We start from the raw sequence: 23128 nt of genomic DNA, 5'->3' as shown, positions 1-23128 counted from the left end.
TGGTGGGAGACTGGGACTTAATTCTTTTTTGACTGCTCTCTAGAGTTCATTGTATGGAGATACAATGTTTATCCATTCCCCAGTTGAGGGATATTTAGTTTGGTTTCCAGTTTTACAACCAACCTGGAAAGCATAGTAAAAAGCAGAGACATTACTTTGCCAACAAAGATCCATCTAGTCAAGGCTATGGTTTTTCCAGTGGTTATGTATGGATGTGAGAGTTGGACTATAAAGAAAGCTGAGCGATGAAGAACTGATGCTTTCGGAGTGGAGCAGTGGTGTTGGAGAAGACTCTTCAGAGTCCCTTGGACTGCAAGGAGAGCCAACCAGTCCATTCTAAAGGAGATCAGTCCTGGGTGTTCATTGGTAGGACTGATGTTGAAGCTGAAACTGCAATACTTTGGCCACCTGATGCGAAGAGCTGACTCATTTGAAAAGACCCTGATGCTGGGAAAGATTGAGGGCAGGAGGAGAGGACGACAGAGGACGAGATGATTGGATGGCATCCCCGACTCCATGGATATGGGTTTGGGTGGACTCTGGGGGTTGGTGATGGATAGGGAGGCCTGGTGTGCTGCGGTTCATGCGAAGAGTCTGACACGACTGAGCGACTGAATTGAACTGAACTTGCGATGATGATGAACGTAGCCACCGTAAACATTCCCATACGGGTCTTTGTGTGAACCTAAATCTTATGCTTTGTTCTTCACCTCACCTGGCTAACCCCCTAGGTTCTGTGGTAAGGATCAGAAGTATATGTTTCACTTTACAAATGACCAAACTGTTTCCCAAACTAGCTGTCTATTTCAGAGTCCCACAATGTATGTCTCTTTCCTTTTCCCACTAACAAGCTATATTCTTTAGATACTTTTTCCCCCTTAATGCTATCTTGGAAGTGATTCCAGCGTAAAAATACATCGAGCTGCCTCCACTTTCACAACTGTGTACTATTCCATCCCTTTGATCCACATTAATTTATCTACACAGTCTCCTGTCTTGGACCTTCATGTTGTTTACAGGCTTTTGCTGTTGTAAACCCCAATGGCTAATGTCCTGGAGGGTACAGAATATCCTTGTCTAGGCATCTAGGTGCACGTATGCTCTCTTGTCTGCAGGATAATTCCTAGCGGTGGATATACTGGGGTCAAATTGCACCTGCTTCCTTTGCTTCATACCACCCCTTCCTCTCTCTCTCTCTCTTTTTCTTTTTTGGCTTCTCTGGGTCTTTGTTGTGTCGTGGGGGCTCTTCTCCAGTTGCGGGCTGTAGCTGTGGCCCATGTGGGCTTTGAGCACAAGGCTCAGTAGTTGTGGCACAACGGCTTAGTTGCCCCCATCGCATGTGGGATCTTAGTTCCCCACCCAGGGTTTGAACCTGCATCCCCCGCACTGGAAGGCAGATTCTTAACCACTGGACCACCAGGGAAGTCACCCATATCACCTGTCTTAGCCCAACTGGCATTTCTGTAGATTTCTCTCTGGAGAAAGAGTCATTTGGTCAGGAGCCTTCCACTTTACTTCGGGAAGTTCAATCAGAGGATGCCCTCTTGCGGTTTGTTTAGAATTCATTTTTCAATCTTCTCAGTGAGGTGGGGTGAAAAAGCCACTTGAGGTGAAAGTTTCAGGAAGGTAGTGGCTGCTTCTGCTCTAGTGAAGTTGGAGGCCAGGAGCTTTTGGAAACTTCAGGGAGAATGGGGAGGATATTGGGACCAGCAGCCCAAGGCAGCTAGGGTGGGAGGGTGGGGGATGGGAGATGGGTGAACACGGAAATGTGTGTTTGGAAGGGGGAGGTCTGGGTGGATTTTCCATTACACACGAGTCATGAACCTGTCCTGGGAAGGTCCATAGCTCCTGGGCTTCTTGGCATTTTCTTGAAAAGACTGCCATCCTCTCTGGAAGGAGCAGCTTGGAGGGGAGGGCATGACATTTTGAGCCAGGGCTGCTGTGTGTTGAGTTTGCTGTGTGTTGGGGACTCATTTGGTATCTATGAACGGGGGCAGGGCAAGGGGAATAGGGAGGGGAGAGTCAGACCCCTCCTCCATTCTCATCTTGCCAAATGCCTGGTTTTCATAATTCAGCCTGGGATGAGGGTTGGGTAGGGGGGAACCACCAGTGGTATTTCTGTTAAATAAGATAAAGTACTTGGAAACAGAATGGAAGACACCCAGAGCTGCCTTATTGTTATCAGAGTATAGTCTTCAAAAGTTAAAAAACACAACTCTTATGCAAAAAAAGAAACAAACAAATCCCCCAACCAACCAGTCAAACCAAAAAGAACACCAGGCAGCACTTTTAACCCTTTAGCAAGGGCACTAGCCGGGATGGTAAAGCCAAAGCATTTGTCATCACTAAATGGGTTAAAGCCTCTGCCTGCAATGCCGGAGACCTGGGTTCAGTCCCTGGGTCAGGAAGATCCCCTGGAGAAGAAAATGGCAACTCACTCAGTATTCTTGCCTGGAGAATCCTATGGACAGAGGAGCCTGGTGGGCTAGTGTCCACGGGGTTGCAAAGAGTCGGACACGACTGAGCGACTTAAAAAAAAAAACAAACCAGGATCACAAAGTTAGATATGAGGACGTTACTGTCCCAGGGGCAATAAACCTGTCATCATTGCAGAGTATTTCTTCTCTGGGATAAAAATGATTTACAATATATCCATCTCTATGTTAACATCTGGCTTTCTGGAGTTGAGGCCCTAACAGAAACAGTAAATCAATCACAGGTAAGTTTCACGGGGGAAGGGGTTGACAAATGATCCAGCCCGTTGCCTGGTTCTGTAAATAAAGTTTTATTGGACGCAATGTGTTTGTACCCATAGGTCTTCTCTGAGGCTGTCTTCACACAGAGTGCCCTTGTTGTGGCACGGAACATATGGCCTGAACATTTGCTTTGTGACCTTCTGTGGGAAAATCTCGCCCGCTCTTTTGCTGGAGAATGAAATTGTTCTCAGCCCTAAGAAGGCAGGGCTCCGGAAGAAGACTGAATGGCCCTGTGGCCAGCCTCTGGCCTTGTGTGTGAGCTTCGGGTCATTTTTTCTTAGCATTGTCTAGGCAGGAAGGTTTATGTGTCTGGGAAGTTTTTGGTAGGTCTTTGCCAACAGCTCTTTTGAACCGAAGTGCTGACCCTCAGAGGCAGCCCCAGCCCAGGAAACAGACTCCTTCCTGCTCACACGTATGCTTTTCCAGAGGGTGGAGTCTTCATGGAGCCCAGATAATTGTCCGTCTTCTGGATTGCTTCCTGCCATTGAGTTCCTTTGGTTCCTGTGGACAGATTATTACTTATGATGAGAATACTATTGCCCACAATAACTGCCATCAAACCTACACTTGCCTATCAAATAATCCAGTGCCTTGCCCACATCCCTTTTTTTAGGTGTGAGAAGGAGTTAAGAGGTTGTTATCATCCCCATTTGACAGACAAGAAAACTGAGGCCGTCATGGGTTCTTTACAGAAACCTTTGTGGCATGCCTGTGGGTGGAGAACTATATGGGGGTCACTCCTCCTGACTGGGTGGACCCTGTGGATGCCTGTTTCATTGTTTAAACCTAGGAGTATCGTGTTCAGAGCCAAAAGATCGAAGTTATGGCTTTGGCCCTGCTGGGTAGCTGAGTAAAAAGTCTTCTCTGTGAGATGGAGATAATGTTACTTACCTGCTGTCCCTGCTGGAGTCTTTATTATGATTAAGTGAGACTCTAATACTCCAACACTTTGGCCACCTGATGCAAAGAGCCAACTCATTGGAAAGACCCTGATGCTGGGAAAGACTGAGGGCAGCAGAAGGGGGCAACAGCGGATGAAATGGTTGGATGGCATCATCAACTCAAAAAACACGAGCGTGAGAAAACTCAGGGAGATAGTGAAGGACAGAGAAGCCTGACGTGCTGTAATCCATGGCGTCCCTAAGAGCTGGACACAACTGAGCAACTGAACAATAACAAAGAATCTAATGGGGGGTATGGAAACCCTAAAGAACCTCCACAGACATTGGTGGGTTAACTCCATCCTGTTCCTGTTAGAGTTTCTTAGTTCTTTCTGGATCCACACAGAAAAATCAGATGATGCACTTGGGTACAGATGCTCCAAATTTTCCATGTAATTTTTTAAAAAATAATATTTATTTATTTATGTTTGGCTGTGCCAGCTCTCCACTGCTTCACGAGCTTCCTCTAGTTGCAGGGAGTGGGGGCTGCTCTCTAGCTCCAGAGTACAAGCTTCTCATTGCCACGGCTTCTCTAGGGCGCGTGGGCTTTAGCAGTGGTGAAGCACTGGCTTGGTTGCCTCGAGGCATGTGGGATCTTCCCCGATCAGGGATCAACCCTGTGTCCCCTGCATTGGCAGGCTGATTCTTAACCACTAGACCACCAGGGAATCCCTTCACATCTCTTATTCAATGGCTTCCCCCCGCCCCCACACACACCTTTGGATTGTGACAATCTTGAGGAGAATTAAAATTCCAGAAAAATTTGCCTAAGAACCCCTTGCAAAGCTTGGATTTTCCCCCTTCTTGACCTATAGGATTGATTTTCATCGTATTGTGTATAGACATTTTCCTCCTTTTTAAGTTGTAGTCAAGCACCCATTTGGTGAAGGGCATGGCAACCCACTCCCACTCCTAGAGAATCCCATGGACAGAAGAGCCTGGTGGGCTACAGTCCATAGGACCACAAAGAGTTGTACATGTCTGAAGTGACTTAGCACACCCGCACGCAAGCACCTATTGGTGATGCTGTCAATGGGAATTCTGCCTCTGTTAAAATCGGGGTTCTGACACCTGCTACAACATGGATCAACTTTGAGGACGTGCTGTGGTTTAGCCGCTAATACATATCTGATTCTTTGCAACCCTGTGGGCTGAAGCCCCACCAGGCTCCTTTGTCCATGGGATTTCCCAGACAGGAATACTGGAGTGGGTTGCCATTTCCTTCTCCAGGGCATCTTCCCAACCCAGGGATCAAACCTGCATCTCTTGCATAGGCAGGTGGATTCTTTACCACTGAGCCACCAGGGAAGCCCTTAGGACGTGATGCTCAGTGAAATATGCCAGACACAAAAGGACACCCACTGTCTGATTCTGCTCATTGGAGGTCCCGAGAGGAGTCAGATCTGTAGAGACAGGAAGTAGGTGGTGAGGGTCAGGGGCTGGGGGAGGGGATGGAGGAGTCAGTGTTTCTCGAAGACAGAGTTTCAGCTTGGGAAGGTGAGAAAGTTCTGGGGATAGTTGTACAACAATGTGAATGTACTTAATGTTACTGAGCTGTGCACTTACAGTTGGTTAAGATGGTCAGTTTTATGCATATTTTTCCACAATTAAAAAAAAATTGTTCCTCGTTGCACTAACCACACTCAGCAGCCACAGGGAAGTGGCTACGGTGTTGGACAGCGCAGATCAAGACGATTTCCATCAATGCAGAAAGTTCCACCTGACACCGATCTTCATGTGGAAATGTAGCTTCAGAGGCCTTTTAAGTTCCCTGGGTCTGGTCGGTGGTGTCCACGTGGGCCGTAATGTTCACTGCAGCTCTCAAGGGGCCTGGGGATTTGGGGTTGAAGAACATGTCCCAGCTTCCAAACTGTGTTTTGTGCTATGCGGGAAGTGAGCAAAGAAGGCATCCTTGGGGATCAGGCTCTGCTTGTGGCCTCACAGGAACCATCAGTCCAGGAACAAATTTGCTGGCAGCCTGGGAGGGGAAGGCTGGTCGTGGAGGTCCAGGCCAGATACTGAGGGACCAAAATCAGGGGTAATCAGGAAGTCATGAGTGGTGAGATGCCAGGAGAAAGAGTGTGTTACAAGCTGCTGGAGAACGCCAGAGTGGAGTCCAGCCTTGAGTGGACAAGTTCAGTTGCATCAAATAAGAAACTCGAGGCATAGAAATCCAAGCACAGTCTCTGCCCCGTTCATCACCTCCTGCAGGTCACAGCAGAAATACCACCTCCACTTACCTTTGGCACAGTGCTTGCTGTGTGTGCAGTTACACTTCTTTTTTTAATTTAAGAATTGTTATTATTATAAATCTTCAGTGTGGACTGCAGGCTTTCTCTAGTTGCAGTGCACAGGCTTAGTTGCCTTATCACGCGTGGGATCTTAATTCCCCAACCAGGGATGGAACCCCTGGCATTGGAAGGTGGATTCTTAACCACTGGACAACAGGAAAGTCCCTGCAGTTATGCTTTTAAAAAATGAATATGCCTCCTCCATTAGACTCGTGGGCCTAAAGGCAAACTCTGTGGCCGTTGTGTTCCCACAGAGGTTGTAAACATCAGGAACAGAGTAAGCAAATGTCCGTTGAAGCACAAATAAACCTTTGGGACATTTGCTTAACCTCCTCTCACCTCAGTTTCCTCATTGTAAAATGGAGAAAATGTAGATCAGGATATATCTGTTTATGCCAGTATGGCAGCTATGTGCAGGAGCAGACTTGCTCGAGGCAATTGTGTAATTTTCAGGAAATGTGCAGACTGCTTCTTAAACAAGCTGGTAATTCTGTTTGTTTGTTTCTAGTCTTTTTTGTTTTTTTTTAACTTTATTGGAGTATAGTTGCTTTAGAGTGTCCTGTTAGTTTCTACTGTACAGCAAGGTAAAGCAGCTATACATATACATATATCCCCTCTTTCATGGATTCTTTCCCCATTTAGGTCACCACGGAGTCCAGAGTAGGGTTCTTTGTGCTGCGCAGTAGGGTCTCCTTAGTTATCTATTTTATACACAATATCAATCGTGTGGAAGTGAAAGTGTTAGTCACTCAGTTGTGTCCAACTCTTTGAGACCCCATGGACTGTAGCCTGCCAGGCTCCTCTGTCCATGTAATTCTTCAGGCAAGAATACTGGAATGGGTTGCCATTTCCTTCTCAAGGTTATCTTCCCGACCCAGTGATTGAACCTGGGTCTCCCACATTGCAGGCAGATTCTTTACCATCTGAGCCACCAGGGAAGCGCTGGTGTATATATGTCAATCAGAATCTCCCAGCAAGCTGGTATTAAAATTTAAATAACATCAACTTATAATTAAAGAAATTAAGTTAAAAAGGAAAGAGAATAAATACTTCGTACTTAGCACTTCCTAATCATCCCAGTACCTTTTTCTATGATGGTGCTTTTGAGGTGGCTTGCCACCACTGTTTCTGTGTGATTGGATGTATTATTTAATGCTGTGCTACTGTAGATCTCTCGCTGGCTTCGCGTTCAGTAACTTTAGGTGGGGTGGCTTGAAAAGGACCCTGGTGGGAATATTTACACCATGGAAATTGGCCAGTGCTCTAAAGCGAGAGGTTCTCTACCCTACTCAATGAAGAAGTTGTTAAACATTTAAGAACACATCACTGGCTTGGGGGCTGAAACGAGTTAAGAGTTATGCCTGGGAGGTGGGACATCAGAAACTAGCATTTTTTAAAATACATATCTATTTAGTTTGGGCTGTGCTGGGTCTTTGTTGCTGTGGGGGCTTTTTCTCTAGTTGTGACAAGCGGGGCTACTGTAGCTGCTCTGCATCGGCTTCTTATTGTGACGGCTTCTCTTGCAGAGTGTGGGCTCTAGGGTGCCCGGGATTCAGTAGTTGTTGCAAGTGGGCTCAGTAGTTGCAGCTCCCGGGCTCTAGAGCACTAGCTCAGTAGTTGTGGAGCACAGACTTAGTTGCTCCTTGACACGTGGGGTCTTCATGGGCCAGGGATGGAACCTGAGTCCCCTGCGTTGGCAGGTGGATTTTTTACCACTGAGCACCAGGGAAGTCCAGAAATTTGTATTTCTAACCAGCAGGAAACATGTGCTGTAGAAGTGAGCCGTTGCTGACATGATTTTGTTTGGCTTGCACTTCCTCCTCTCGAGTTGCTGTCGCGGCATTGGGTAAAGCCGTTGACCAGCTGTTTTCTTTCTCTCCCCAGTGTGTCCGACTATCTGTAAGTCACATGGCTGCACCTCTGAGGGTCTCTGCTGCCACAGCGAGTGCTTGGGCAACTGCTCAGAGCCCGACGACCCCACAAAGTGCGTGGCCTGTCGCAACTTCTACCTGGACGGCAGGTGCGTGGAGACCTGCCCGCCCCCTTACTACCACTTCCAAGACTGGCGCTGCGTGAACTTCAGCTTCTGCCAGGACCTGCACAACAAATGCAAGAACTCTCGGAGGCAAGGCTGCCACCAGTATGTCATTCACAACAACAAGTGCGTCCCCGAGTGCCCCTCTGGGTACACGATGAATTCTAGCAAGTGAGTCCTGAGTGTGGGTTCCCAGGGGGCGGAGGCCAGGTTGTCAAGAGGGAAAGGAACATGGGGCTGTTGCTGGTAGCACCACCTGTTAAAACTGTGTGAGAAGCTAGGGTGGATTGGCTATGAGCGAGGAAGCTGCTGCTGCTGAGTGACACAGTTAGGTCTCTCAGATGCCATTCTGGCCTCCTGGTTTCGGGCACTGGCCTTTGGAGAAGGAGACAATGACCTTTCTCTCACAAAGGGCCAGATAGTAAATATTTTTGGCATCTTGCATACCAAAAATTGAAAGCTTTCTGGGCTTATCATTGGAAACAGAAGTCCCTAGTTTCATATACAGTCCTTTAAATGGCCTGACTGCTCCCACTGATGGAACTGTCTATCACAACCCAGGTCAGAGCTCAGATTTTTTAAGTGTTTTCTCCGAACTGGGTCTAGATCGTGTCCTGAGGTTAGCCTGGAGTGCAAGCAAGAAGGACTCAATTCTAGATTATTCTCAAGGCTTTGTTGTTTCTTGAAGGACAATACCATCAAACCATTTCCTACTATTTGGGTGAGAAAAAGCAGGGTTTTCTCTCCCCAGGGGTGAGTCAGATTTCCTCCGCACACCTCAGACTTTTTGTTCACGCTGTTAGCTTCTCAGATGAGCTATTTTGGGGGCTTGGGGCTGGAACAGAGTTTAAAAAAAATCCATTTCCTGGTTTTTGTGTTGAGGGTCTGAGAAAAAAAAATGCCACAAAACAACACAAAAACAAATCAGAGATAGATGCACGTCAAGGGGCCTTGAGCTGACCTGCTTACATAAAACATCTTCCCTCTTCAGACTTGGAAATGAGCCAAGTCAGAGTGTTCTGGTGGGAAATTTTATTTCCCTGGGTGGGGAGGGTGGGAAGGAAAACAACCTTTATTCTGGCTCCTAGGAGCTGCTCTCTGAGTGTTTGTGAAACCTGCAAGTACAGTATGTTTTGTTTCGCTCGTTTTTGATAAAACCTATCACGTGGCTTTGTGGACCAAAAATAGGCTCCTATAAATCACCTTTGCATTCCAGACAGAGCTATTTTTTTTTTCTTTTTGGGGGCCAGTTTATCAGTAAGATTGGGAAAATGACCATATTCCTCTTGATTTATTTATTGTTTTCATGTTTGAAATAAAGCAAGGCTATTAACATCTTCCACTAAAAGACATTGGCTTTAAATAGAAGAAGGTTGGGTTTTTTTTTCTGATCATAACAAAGATATGAAAAATAGAGCAACTTCCTTTGATGTTTTCCTGATGGCAGTGGCCCCAGGATTGAAGCCCCAGGAAATTAATGTCTTGTCCCATGATGCTTGGGACCTCTACTGAATGAAAGAGGGGAAAGAAAGGGATGTTAATTATGACCCATTCTGGCAGTAGTTGAGGGCTTCCCAGGTGTTGCTAGTGGTAAAGAACCCGTCTGCCAGTGCAGGAGACATAAGAGACTTGGGTTCGATCCTTGGGTCGGGAAAATCCCTTGGAAGAAGTCATGGCAACCCACTCCAGTATTCTTGCCTGGAAAATCCCATGGACAGAGGAGCCTGGCGGATTACAGTCGCATGGAGTCACAAAGAGTTGGACGCGACTGAAGCAACCCAGCACGCAACATGGCAGTATGTTACTTTATCAGTTAAAAAAAAAACTTTTTTTCCTTCTGAAGCTTTTATTTTGTGGAAGACTTCAGTGTGGTCATGTTTTCTTATGTGGTTTGATATCAAATGGGGCCAGATAGGTTTTCTTTCTTTCTGGTGGCTCTATCTGGGAAGTAGTTCTTCATGGTTTTATAGCAGAGGACTGCGGGCCCATGTGGGTTCACTGTATTCCACCCACGGTCACTCCGAGATCCCTGGTAGGGTGCTCTTCAGTGAGATGAGGAGTATTAGATATTTGGGGTGCATGTTAAGTGTGTGATGGGTATGGGGCATCCCTGTCCTTCCCCCTCCCAACCCCCTACCCACCTCTAGAATTCTTTGCCTCTTGATCTTAACATGGCTGGGTTTCTCCTGGTCACTCAGGGCATCACAACTTAAAATTCACTTCCTTTGAGACTTCTTTCCTGTGTGACCACCCCGCTCAAATTAACCATCTGGCTACTCTTTGGCGCATCTCTCCACTTTAACTCTTTTGGTGCTCTTTACCACTAGCTGATATTTTCATTGTCCGTTTGTGAATTTTTGCCAATGAGACCCTGCGCTTCAGAAATGTATCAGCTAGCTCTTGCTGTGTAACAGACCTTCTCGGTACTTTGTAACTTATAGCAACACTCATTTATGGTTTCTATTGATTTTGTGGGTCGACCGGAGGTTTATGTGTCTTGGCATGGGTCGGCTCTGATGGGATGGTGCAGCCTAGCCTCTCATACCCTGCATGGGCAGCTGGGGCCTCTCTCCATGTGTAGCCAGGAACTGCAGGCTTTAAACAGTGTAGGTACTTCTTAAGCCCCTGCTGTTTCACGTGTGCTCATGGCTCATCAGCTAAAGCAATTCCGAGGGCCACGCCCAGATTCCAGGGGTGAGGGAGCAGACTCCACTTCTTGGCTGGAAGAGGACATGTGGGTTTCCCACAGGGAGAGTTGGTTGTTTGTTCACTTGTGTGTGCCTGCGGTTTACAACCGGCATTGGCAAAGGGCCAGATAGTAAATATTTTCCGCTCTGAGGGCCATATGGCTGTGGGTACTCTACTCTAGCCTTATAGAGTGATAATGGTCATAGATGGTACTCAACCCAGTGGGTGTGTTCTGATACAGTGCTAGTTACAACAACAGGTGGCCAGCTGGAGTTGACCCATGGGCCGTAGTTTGCTTATCCCTGGCCCGGAGGATCATCTGTCGCATGATAAGTGCTCAGTGAGTATTTGTAGAACCAACAAAAGAACCCAAACATTGGGTCATTATTCTGTTTCCACCCCAGCTGCTCTGACACCAGCTGGGTGTACTACAATAGATGTCAACATCAACCACCCGGAGTTGGCATCAGACCCACAAGTTAAAGGCTTGGTCCTCCACCGGACTGGCTTTACTTCACATGCCAGCCACACTTTGGGGGTCCCCAGGGCAGCCACATGGGCACTAGTGGTAAAGAACCCACCTGCCAATGCAGGAGACATAAGAAATGCCGAGTTGATCCTTGGGTTGGGAAGATCCCCTGGAGGAGGGCATGGCAACTCACTTCAGTATTCTTGCCTGGAGAATCCCATGGACAGAGGAGTATGGTGGGCTACAGTCCATGGGATCACAAAGAGTCAGACACGACTGAAGCGACTTAGCACACGCACATGCAAGAGCACCCACACTGCTGATTGGTTGGCTATAAATTTTGAGGCTCGCACAAACCCACTGGGTTCAATAATTTGCTGGGACACCTCACAGAGCTAAAAGAAAAAGGCTGTTGGTCCAAGCCTATGGATGATAGCACCCTGGGTTAGGGTGCCTACAGAGCTCACCTAAGCATACATCACCTATAGCGAGCTCTGCAGACACTGCCCCCGGGAGGGCAGCCTATTTATGGCTGGGCCAACTCTTGCTGCGCTTCAGCAAGAAACCATCAGGGAACTTTAAGGAACAAGGTTTGTTATTCACAGGTCCTGGAGGCTCACACAGTGAGGCCGTGGGAAAGGGGCAGGAAGAAGGGAGAGAGGGAGAGAGCCACACACAGAGGAAAAGAGAGAGGGGGTAGAGAGACAGAGAGAGTCAGAGAGAGAGAGGAAAAGAGAGGGAGAGAGGGAGAGAGGAAGGGAAAGAGAGGAAGTGGCCCTTGGGAGGTCTGCTTTTTTTAGGGTCTGAGGACGGAGTTCTGGGGTTTGATGGCTTCACTCTGTGGTGGATTTAAAGCTCAAGAGCAGGAATTGGGGCACAGGAAGAGAGAGGCCGGGCCCATCAAGTGGTCAGTTATCTAGGTCCCTCAGGGCTTTCTGAAAGAGGGACCTTCAGGGGTGGGGGCAGCCTTGTTCCTTATCTAGTTGTTTTCATTACATTTTACTCAAGACAGATGTCTTTTGAAATAGATGCCTCAGCAGTCAAAAAGCTTCATGTCAGGCACTTATGATTACAGCTTTATTATTAAGGAGGCACAGAGGATGAGGGCTGGGAGAGTTCCAGACACAGGGCTCCCATCCCCTTGTGGAATCAGAAACATCAGTCCTTACAGCACAGCTGTGTGCTCAGCAACCAGAAAAACGGACTGAGCTGGTGTCCAGAGTTTTTCTTGGGGTTTTGTTATATAGTTGTGATCGATTGAATCCCTGGCCATGGATTTGAGCTCCTCCTTCTCTCTCTGGAGTTCAAAGCGATGAGGCAACCCTCCAAATCACACATTTGACCTTTCTTGTGACCAGCCCTCATCCCGAAGCAACTAGGGGTCACTGCTTCATTAGCACAACAAAGATGTTTCTATCACTCAGGAAATTCCAAGGCTTTTGAAGCTCTGTGCCAGGAGCTGGGCACCAGATGTGTTCTTTATTATACCACCATGACAAAGCTCCTCCTGCAAAATTGAATAGGCAGAGGTGTAGAAATAACAAGGGTACCAATGATACCACTAGTAAAAAATGATATCATAGCAAAGGACGAATGGTTTTTGTTTTCTGTGTGCCAGGTACTTTAGATGGCATATATCATTCAGTCATTCAGTCCTCATCACCACCTGCCCTGTGAAGCAGATACTCTTATCGTCTCTATTTCACAGCGTGTGTGCCTGCTAAGTCACTTCAGTCGTGTCCGATTCTTTGCAATCCAGTGGACAGTAACCTACCACTCCTCTGTCTATGGAATTCTCCAGGCAAGAGTACTGGAGTGGGTTACCATGGCCTCCTCCAGGAGATCCTCCCAACCCAGGGATCGAACCCACTGCAGGCAGTCTCCTTCATTGCAGATGGATTCTTTACCAACTGAGCCACCAGGGAAGCCCAGCTGAGCCACCAGGGAAGGTCAGACCGCACACAGAACAGCAGACATCCCATCACCTTGAAGTAGCAGCCTGAGTACCACTAGTTGGGGGCAAAATCATTAGCTCTGCACAACTGGTCACTATGGTTACGCCAGGAGTCCCATCAATTCCTTGTAATAGTGTGAGTTCTATCTCCAGGGTAGTACATGATTCTCCATGGGGTACAGTGGGAAGCCCCTCTCTTTGGGGTAAGGCAGAAGCCCCATCATTTTGGCATGAGTACCCTGACCTTGGGATAATGCTGTAGAACCTGTCACCCTGGAGAAATGCCCTAAACCTATCCCTTTAGACAGTGGTTCTTATCTGGAGGGGGCTTTTTGCACCTCCTTCCCCAGGGGACAATGTTTGGAGACATTTTTGGCTGTCATGCCTTGGATGGGAGGTGGTGTTAGCATAGTATGGGAGCGCGGGGCTGCTGCTTAACACCCCTCATGTGCAGGACAGCCCCCAACAGTGAAGAATTCTCCAACCTCAATGTCAGCAGTGCTGTGGTTGAAGCACGCTGCCTTATGGTCGCTTGGGACCCTGTGCAGCACGCTCTCTGCTCTGTGTGTGTGTGTGCACATCCTGATCTTTCTCCCCACTCTTTCTGCAGCTTGATGTGTACCCCTTGCCTGGGCCCCTGTCCCAAGGTATGCCACCTCCTGGAAGGTGAGAAGACCATCGATTCAGTGACATCTGCCCAGGAGCTTCGAGGCTGCACCATCATCAACGGAAGCTTAATCATCAACATTCGAGGGGGCAGTGAGTGCTCTGGGGGGAGGGGTTGCTGCCTCCTGGGATCCACCCTCCCTCTGAGCACACCAGGACAATAACCCAGAGACCCATCAGTGGAGTCATGCAAGGAATAATGTGCTTCTAAACTTGGGGTTCACAGCTCAGTCCTGGACCCATCACAATATTGTAAAGTAATTAGCTTCCAATTAAAATAAATAAATTTTTTTTAAATGGGAATTCCTGATGTCCCAACTCTCAGCTTGGAAAATAAGAATCTTGGGGTGAGGACGGGGAGCGGGGCAAGGAGGAGCAGGGAAATGGGGCCAGGACTGAGCTGGGACATCAAGCATTTCCATTTTTAAAAATTAATTTATTTAACTGGAGGCTAACTATTTTACAATTTTGCGATGGTTTTTGCCATACATTGATATGAATCAGCCACAAGTCCCCCATCCCAAACCCCCCTCCCACCTCCTTCCCCATCCCATCCCAAGCAGATAGTATGACCTCTTTTGCAGGTCTGGGGACTGTGTTTCAGGAAATTCTGTCACAGGCAAAAAGTATTCCTTTGTTTATTTATTCAACAAACGTTTGTTGAATACTCACAGTGAATAAGGCCAAGTCCATGCATGGTGGATCTTGCAAATAAACAAATGAATGTATAATATAAACCCAGGCAGCGGTTCCTGCATTGAAGGGCAACAAAGCAGGGGGATGGAGGGAGCAGGGGTCAGCTGCATAGTAAACACATTCAGCTTTGCAAGCAGGACAATCTCTGTCATAACCACACTGCCTTATAAATGTGCTTGGAGCTGGGCTCGCAAAAATCATTTTCAGCCTGGAAGTTAACTCTTCACCATGGGGAATTCTGGAAAGGTTAAAATATTTTGGTAGAAACCCACTGGATATTCATTCTCTCCTTTCCTTAGACAACCTGGCAGCTGAGCTAGAGGCCAACCTTGGACTCATTGAAGAAATTTCAGGATATCTGAAAATCCGCCGGTCCTATGCCCTGGTGTCACTTTCCTTCTTCCGGAAGTTACGTCTGATTCGAGGGGAGACCTTGGAAATTGGGTATGTGGGCCTGATGCTGTATCTGTGGCCTCACTAGGAAGTTTGTGAGTTAGAAAATCTTAGGTTTTTTTCTGTCAAGACATGGAAACAACCTAAGTATCCACTGATGGATGGATGTGTGTGTGTGTGTGTGTGTGTGTGTGTGTGTGTGTGTAATGGAATATTATATAACCATAAAACTACCTTTTTTGCCAAAGGTCACACCTTTCATTTGGATTATTCCAATGACCTCCTTGCTGGTTCTAGAACTATTAGGGCCATTCCACAGAAATATAATGCAAGTCACATATAAGACTTTAAATATTCTAGTAGCTACATTTTAAAACTTTAGAAAAAATAGGTGGAATGAATTTTAATAATGCATTTTACTAAACCCATTAAATCTGAAATGTTATTTTGACATGGACTCAATATCAAAAAATGATAAACAAGATATTTTACATCCTTTTTTTTCATGCTAAGTATTTGAAATCTGTGGGGGGTTTTGCTGTTTTTTTGTTTTTACTTCTGATACAGTTCAGAAGGGCCACATTTCAGGGGCTCAATTGGCAAATGTGGCCGGTGGTTTCTGTGTTGGATAACACAGCTCAAGCTGCTGTCCATTTCCCATTCACCATGTCCTGGTGGCCCACTCATAATTCTAAGGTGTAGGCCTCCCTGAGTTACTGAGTTGTTATAAAACCTTCAGTGGCCCCCCTCTGTCTACCGAGGAAGCACATGTGTTCTTGGTCTTGGTCTAGCATGCAGTATACTAGAGGGTTTGGCCCATGGTATCTTTTCAGTATTGCCTTTCACCTGTTGTTCAGAACAAGCTAGTTTGCTCTTCCCTGAGCCCAGCTCAGGTGCCTCTGTGTCTTCAGTCTTTCCCTTTTGCAAAACCCATATCTCAATCCGTCACACTCTTGCCCTTCTCCCCTACAAGATTGAGCTCAAGTATCTTCCTGGCCTTGAAGACCTCCTCAGCTTCCCCTATACCTCTCACCCTCCAGTCAACACGTCATGAGTATGTGTCAAGCAAGTGGTTAGAACTGGGGGTGGAGCATTGAATGAGATCAGTTCCAGCCATGGCCCCACCATTTTGGAGGTGGAGATGACAAGCTGATGAATGATTAGGTCTGTGTGTGTTTCCATAGGAACTACTCTTTCTACGCCTTGGACAACCAGAACCTAAGGCAGCTATGGGACTGGGGCAAACACAACCTCACCATCACTCAGGGGAAACTCTTCTTCCACTATAACCCCAAACTGTGCCTGTCGGAAATTCACAAGATGGAGGAAGTTTCAGGAACCAAGGGGCGCCAGGAGAGAAATGACATTGCTCTAAAGACCAATGGGGACCAGGCATCCTGTAAGTGGCAACGCTCTCGTCCTTTCATGGACCAGACAGTGTGACTTCCCCTACCTCCCCCACCACACTGGTACCCAGGGTGGGTGTCACTTACCCGCAGTGAGCTAAACCAACTAAGTGTGCATTAGACTTTCTGAAACACTGAGGACAAGTGTTGTACACGTTAATCTCTTTGCCAAATACCAAATACAATGCCTGATGCTGGAAGATGCCGCATAAGCATTGAATGAATGAGTGAATGAATGTCATCCCCTTTATATATATGGCCTTGGCTCAAATGCTACAGTAAAGTTCTGCAATTGCTACAATTGGAGGCTGAGAGCTGACCACCCTCCTGTGATGAGTTTTTCTCTTGAAGAAATAGCTGAGCATTGAGGTCCAAGGCTTCCGTGATACCCTCATGTGAAGCTGTTTTGTTATGAGACAGTTTGGTCCAAACTGTGATACTTCACGGGAGGGAGAGAGCAAGGTTGGGGTGGAGCTTAAGGGAGGGTTTATATTCCAGGGAGAGGGAATTACTGTCTCCAAGGCATTGTCTTTCCAAAGAGTGGTCACTCCAAGATACAATGATCTGCACTCTCTCTAAGCCCAGTCAGCTTGTATCCATTTACACTGGAGTTACTTTTTCTGACATGAGAATCCACATGCAAGACAAATTATGTTAGGACAAATGTTATTCTTGAAAGTGTCCTTTTCCCAGCACCAACTGGCCACTTGTCCTTCCCTGTTGGTGGCAACCACAGTTCTTTAGATGAGCGTCTGGCCAATAATTGACTTGCAGTTGGGGCCAACCTATATGATCTGTTCTTGCCTCTGAACAAGGGAAAGGCACGTGGAAATGAGACGTCACTAGAAAACAGCAGATTGCCATCTTCTTTCTTGTGGATTCTCTTGGAAGTATGAGATCACCTGCTTTGGGCTGAAACAAATTATTTAAAATTCTGATACTGAGTGTTTTGGTTTGTTTTTTTAAAAAAACCTTTCTAGGTGAAAATGAATTACTTAAATTTTCTTACATTCGGACATCTTATGACAAGATCTTGCTGAAATGGGAGCCGTATTGGCCTCCTGACTTCCGAGACCTCCTGGGGTTCATGTTGTTCTACAAAGAGGCGTAAGTAGAAAGATAAAGAGGTGTGTGTGTTACATTTGTGCTCAGAGGTTCCCCCACTGAGGTTCCTTTCTATCTCCTTCTTATCCGTGGAATAAATATCATAGATCCCTTGGTGGGATCTCACCAGTTGATGGTGTATCAATAACATTTCTTATTGTCGAAAGCCAGAAATTGAAGCAGGCAGGTTTCTTTTGGAGGTCTAGATTGAGCTATCTCCTATAGAAATATTCCGTTTTGCACCTTGTATGTACATCTCACCAGACATTCTCAACAAAAAGTCACGAGTCTACTTAGGAGGTGTTTTTTTTAAAAAGTCTGCTTAGTATGTGTCTTAGTAGGTATTTCTATTTAGTAGGTATCTACTTAGTAGGTGTCTTTTTTTAAAAAAAGTTTATTTTTAAATCTATTTTAGATTTTTTCCAACACAAATAATTATGGTAAAACAAACATGAAGTTGATCATCTTAGTGATGTTTAAATGTACAGCTCAGGGGCATTAAGTATGTTCGTGATGCTCTGTGACCATCATCACTGCCCCTCCCCACAATTTATTCATCATCTTACACTGAAACACTGTCGTCATCCGGTGACACCTAGTCATCTTGAGTATATGACTGTGCTGGAGTTTTAAAAGGAGACAGTGGAAGCGGTGGTCATATTAACATGGGTAATCGTTCCATCCCTTATGATTTACTATGTGTCAGGCTGTGTGTGGAGGAGTCAGCCCACATCCTCTCATGTGATCTTATCACTAACTCAGATAGTATCATCATCATGATCACTATTATTAATATTACTGGGAAACTGAGATATAGGGAAAGCAATCCCTTTCTCTTTGACTGCTTCTGTGTCCTTCCTCCTTGTGGCAGAAGACTGTTGGTGAACAGGGTGCAAGCCTGTAGGAGGTAACTTCCCCCAGCCACATCTCTCTGGTTTTTAGAACTATAGTCAAGGAATGACAACCCTCTTTACCTGTTTGGTCTTGAAAGCCCTTACCAGAATGTGACAGAATTCGACGGGCAGGATGCGTGCGGCTCCAACAGCTGGACAGTGGTGGATATTGACCCCCCTACGAGGTCCAACGACCCCAAGTCACAGAACCATCCTGGGTGGCTGATGCGTGGTCTCAAGCCCTGGACCCAGTATGCCATCTTTGTCAAGACCCTGGTCACCTTTTCTGATGAACGCCGTACATACGGAGCCAAGAGTGACATCATCTATGTCCAGACAGACGCCACTAGTAAGCATTTCTTGTCAATGTGAACTTATGCGTGAGCTCAGACATCTTGCCTTTCATATGAAATGCTTTTTTTTTTTTTCTGCATGGTCGTTGGCTTCTAAAAGAGCTGGGCACTGAGATTTACAATTTCAGAAGATGAGGCAGTAGCAACAAGACATTAGAAAGGAAAATATATTTCTTCTTACCATTATGGAAATTTTTCAAATATTTACAAAAGTAGGAAAAAATAGCCCTTCTCCCTATGTAATCATCTCTTAGCTTCAATAATTCTCACTATTTTGCCAGTTTTTGTTTCATCTCTGCTTCTCTCCTCTTCTCCATTTTTTTGAAATTAAAATTTTGAATTGATTTGTTTTTAATTGAAGGAAAATTGTTTTACAATGTTGGTTTCTGCCATACATCAAATGAATCAGCGATAGGTGTACCTATGTGCCCTCCCTCTTGGTCTTCCCTCCCACCTCCCACCCCATTCCATCCCCTAGGCTGTCACAGAGCACCAGTTTGAGCTCCTGGGATCTTACAGCCAATCCCCAGTGGCTATCTGTTTTGCATATGGTAATGTATATATTTCATGCTACTCTCGTGAATCATCCTCCCCTCCCCGTCTCTCCCTGGGTCCACAAGTCTGTTCCCTATGTCTGCATCTCCACTGCTGCCCTGCAAATAGGTCCACCGGTTCCATCTTTCTAGATTCCATATATATGCATTAATTATGATATTTGTTTTCTCTTTCTGACTTACTTCACTCGGTGTAATAGGCTCTAGGTTGGTTTTTTTTTTTTTTTTTAATATGGACCATTTTTAAAGTCTTTATTGAATTTGTTAGAATATTGCTTTGGCTTTATGTTTTGGTTTTTTGGCCACGAGGCATGTGGCATCTAAGCTCCCTGACCAGGGATCGAAGTGCACCTCCTGCCTTGCAAGACAAAGTTCTAACCACGGGACCACCAAGGAAATCTCTCCCACATCTCCATTTTTGGGGGGAGTAGGCCACTGGAGTATTTTCTAGAGTGTGGGACCACGGACGCTGCTCAGTATACAACAATGCGCAGTGCAGTACCCACAGCAGAGAATTATCCAGCCTCCCAAAATCAGCAGAGAGAAATCCCGTCCTATAGGGTAGAGCCCAAGCTTTATGAAGCAGCTCTTGTGACTACTGTCCTCTTGCCCTGTATCCTCCAGCAAAACCAAAGGATTTAGAGTTCCAGAAACTTGCAGCTTCCAGGCTTTTGTACACACTGTGTCTTCTGTCTGGAGACTCCTACCCCTACCCCTTGCTGACTCTCAGCCACCTCCATTCTCCAGGGGAAACTTTTGTGGAGCCCAAAGTTGATACCTTTGAAGGGATGTGAAATGGACTGCCAGCTCAGTGATAGGTTTGAACAGCATCCCACTGCTGAAATTTGCCCCATAACTGGGTTCAGTTTGGGGCTAATCAACTGGAAAATGTGACTTTATCTATTCCCACCACCCTCCTTTTCCCCACCACCTTTCCAGTGCCTGGAACAAAGAAAGCTTGCCTTTCCTTAGAGCTCTGTAAATGTTTGTTACAAAAATGGTGGAACGTGGAAATCTACATAGTCTGTGGTTCTGCATGGATTGAAATTTTGTAACCCATGCTCGTATTAGGCAAGTGTTCCATATGTCCAGGTGTCTCCAGTTTCCTCTGATGTTAAGTAACACTGCAGAGAACATCCTCAGGATTTCTTTAACTTGGCTCTTCCCTCTCATGCCCACCTGACTGCTTGTACCCTCCCCCTCACAGTGGGTCTGTCTGTCTCCTTTCTCCTTGGCAGATCCTTCCGTCCCCCTGGATCCCATCTCAGTTTCTAATTCCTCGTCCCAGATTATTCTGAAGTGGAAGCCTCCCTCCGACCCCAACGGCAATATCACACACTACTTGGTGTTCTGGGAGAGGCAGGCGGAAGACAGTGAGCTGTATGAACTGGATTATTGCCTCAAAGGTGAGTGCAGACGGGTCAGGGAGGGGCTGGTTTTACACACCAGATCCACTGTATTCTTGTTTTCTGGGACACGTCTCTCCCCTCCCATTTCCAGCATGTGCTTGTGGGAGCACACACTCCATTCTATCTCAGATAAAAACACACACATGGGCATTCTTCAGAGATACCGAGGGTTCAGTTCCAGACTCCCAAAATGAAGCAAATATTGCAATAAATGAAGTCACATGAAGTTTTTGGTTTCCAGTGCCTATAAAAGTTATATTCACATTACACTATAGTCTATTAAGTGTGCAATAGCATTATGTTTAAAAAAAAATATGCTTAAAATATACATGTGCGTGCGTGCGTGCTAAGTCACTTCAGTTGTGTCTGACTCTTTGCTACCCCAAATAGATAATTAACAAGGACCAACTGTATAGTACAGGGAACTCTACTCAATATCTTATAATCTATAATGGAAAATAATCTGAAAAAGGATATATGTATATATGACAGTTACTTTGCTGTACACCTGAAACTAACACAACATTATAAATCAATTCTATTTCCATAAAAATTTTAACAAGAAGAAATTGAGACTAAAAAAAAACTGTGCACATACCTCAATTAAAGAATATTTTATTGCTTTAAAAACATGCCCAAACAATTACAACAGTAACATCTAAGATCACTGATCATAGATCATCATAGCAAGTAGAATAAAAACAGAAAAGTTTGATACATTGGGAAAATTACTGACGCATGACACAGAGATACAAAGTGATCAAATACTGCTGGGAAAATGGTGCTAATAGTTTTGCTGGACTCGGGGTTCCCACAAACCTTCGATTTGTAAAAAACACAGTAAGGGGAGGTCTGTCTGCCCGTTCACATTTCTAAACATCACAGGGTGTAGACAAGCTCTGAAGACTCATGTTGAAACCAGACACTCCCCATGTCTTGGCATCATTGCATTCTGGAATCTTCTCCTCTTCCCCTTCCTTGTCCACCTCCCCCTGGTGGGGATGTAGCTGTGTTAACCCATGCAAGACTTCTCTGCTAAACTAGAAACACAACTAATGTGTGGAATGGTGATTGACAAAGTTAGGGAAGAATTTTGGTCCCTTATTTTTTAAATTTTTTATTGGCGTAGTTTATTTACAATGTTTTATTAGTTTCAGGTGTACAGCAAAGTGAATCAGTTATACATATATCGACTTTTTTGTCTCTAATTTTATTTTTATTTTCTACTTTTAATTTTTTTGGACACATGGCATTTGGGATCTTAACTCCCTGACCAGGGATCAAATCCACCCTACCCTGCATCGGAAAGACCCTAACTGCTGGACCTCCAGGGAAGACCTGGCCCCTAAGTTTAGACCCTTAAGTTTCAAGGATTGGAGACAGCAAAGAGTCTCCAATCTCTTCCTCCCTAGGCTTTTCATTAAAAATGTGTATGAATGACACATATTTTCCAGTCTTTAGTCTCGTTTACTTAATGGGCTTGCATCCATCTACAGAAAAAGGAAAAAATATTTGAAGCCTCAAACTGGTGTGTATAAATTAGTCTTACATTATTTTAAAACTGGGTTGTAAAAAAGTCCATCAAACTGAAGAAACAGAAGTCTTTTTCCCCCTTTTAGTTGTTTTGTTTGAGTCTATATAAAAGATTCCCCCTGCCAATCCCTAGACTCTTTTGTTTATTATTTATTTTTAAAAAAATTATTGGAGTATGGTGGCGCTAGTGCTAAAGAATCTGCCTGCCAGTGCAGGAGACACAAGAGACGGGGACTTGATCCCTGGGTTGGGAAGATCCTCTGGAGTAAAAAATGGCAACCCACTTCAGTGTTCTTGCCTGGAAAGATCCCATGGACGGAGGAAACTGGCGGGCTTCAGTCCATGGAGTCGCAAAGAGTCAGACACGACTGAGTGTTAAAAAAAATAGTTGACTTACAATTTAGTATTAGTTTTGGGTGTACAGCAAAGTGGTTCAATTATACACGTGCACAGATTCATTCTTTTCAAAAAATATTTATTTACTCGACTGCGCCGGGTCTTCGTTGCAGCATGTGGGATCTGGTTCCTTGACCAGCACTCAACCCCAGGCCTCCTGCACTGTGAGCTCAGAGTCTTAGCCACTGGACCAGCGGGGAATTCCCTAGATTCATTCTTTCGCAGATTAATTTCTCACATAGGTCATTACAGAGTATTGAGTAGGCAGTAGGTGCTGGTTGGTTACCTGTCTTACGTATGATCGTGTGTGTGTTCATCCCAAGCTCCTGATTTACCCTCTACTTGCTGTGTTGTTGCTTGTTGCTTTGTCATTGCTCGCTAAGTCATGTCCGACTCTTTGCGACCCCACGGACTGCAGCATGCCAGGCTTCCCTGTCCTTCACTCTCTCCCCGAGTTTGCTCAGATTCATGTCCATTGAGTCGGTGGTGCCATCCAGCCATCTCATCCTCTGTCACCCCTTTCTCCTCCTGCCGTCAATCTTTTCCAGCATCAGGGTCTTTTCCAATGAGTTGTCTCTTCACATCAGGTGG

At 45.7% G+C, this 23128-nt stretch overlaps 1 protein-coding gene across 2 annotated transcripts in view; it reads left to right on the top strand.

The window, feature by feature from the left end:
* The window catches only part of INSR (insulin receptor), a 143089-nt gene that overhangs the window by 82976 nt on the left and 36985 nt on the right, over nt 1–23128 (top strand). For both annotated transcript variants that reach the window (XM_068981365.1, XM_068981366.1), the window contains exons 3-9: nt 7873–8194; nt 13745–13893; nt 14796–14940; nt 16074–16288; nt 17276–17402; nt 18391–18641; nt 20438–20605. In XM_068981365.1, coding sequence (XP_068837466.1) covers nt 7873–8194; nt 13745–13893; nt 14796–14940; nt 16074–16288; nt 17276–17402; nt 18391–18641; nt 20438–20605 — 1377 coding nt within the window. The remainder of the gene's footprint in view (nt 1–7872; nt 8195–13744; nt 13894–14795; nt 14941–16073; nt 16289–17275; nt 17403–18390; nt 18642–20437; nt 20606–23128) is intronic.

The sequence above is a fragment of the Capricornis sumatraensis genome, chromosome 9, assembly GCF_032405125.1.
Source record: "Capricornis sumatraensis isolate serow.1 chromosome 9, serow.2, whole genome shotgun sequence".
Lineage (NCBI taxonomy): Eukaryota > Metazoa > Chordata > Mammalia > Artiodactyla > Bovidae > Capricornis > Capricornis sumatraensis.
The sequence above is the reverse complement of the archived record's forward strand: the minus strand, read 5'-3'. Positions and strand labels throughout refer to the sequence as shown.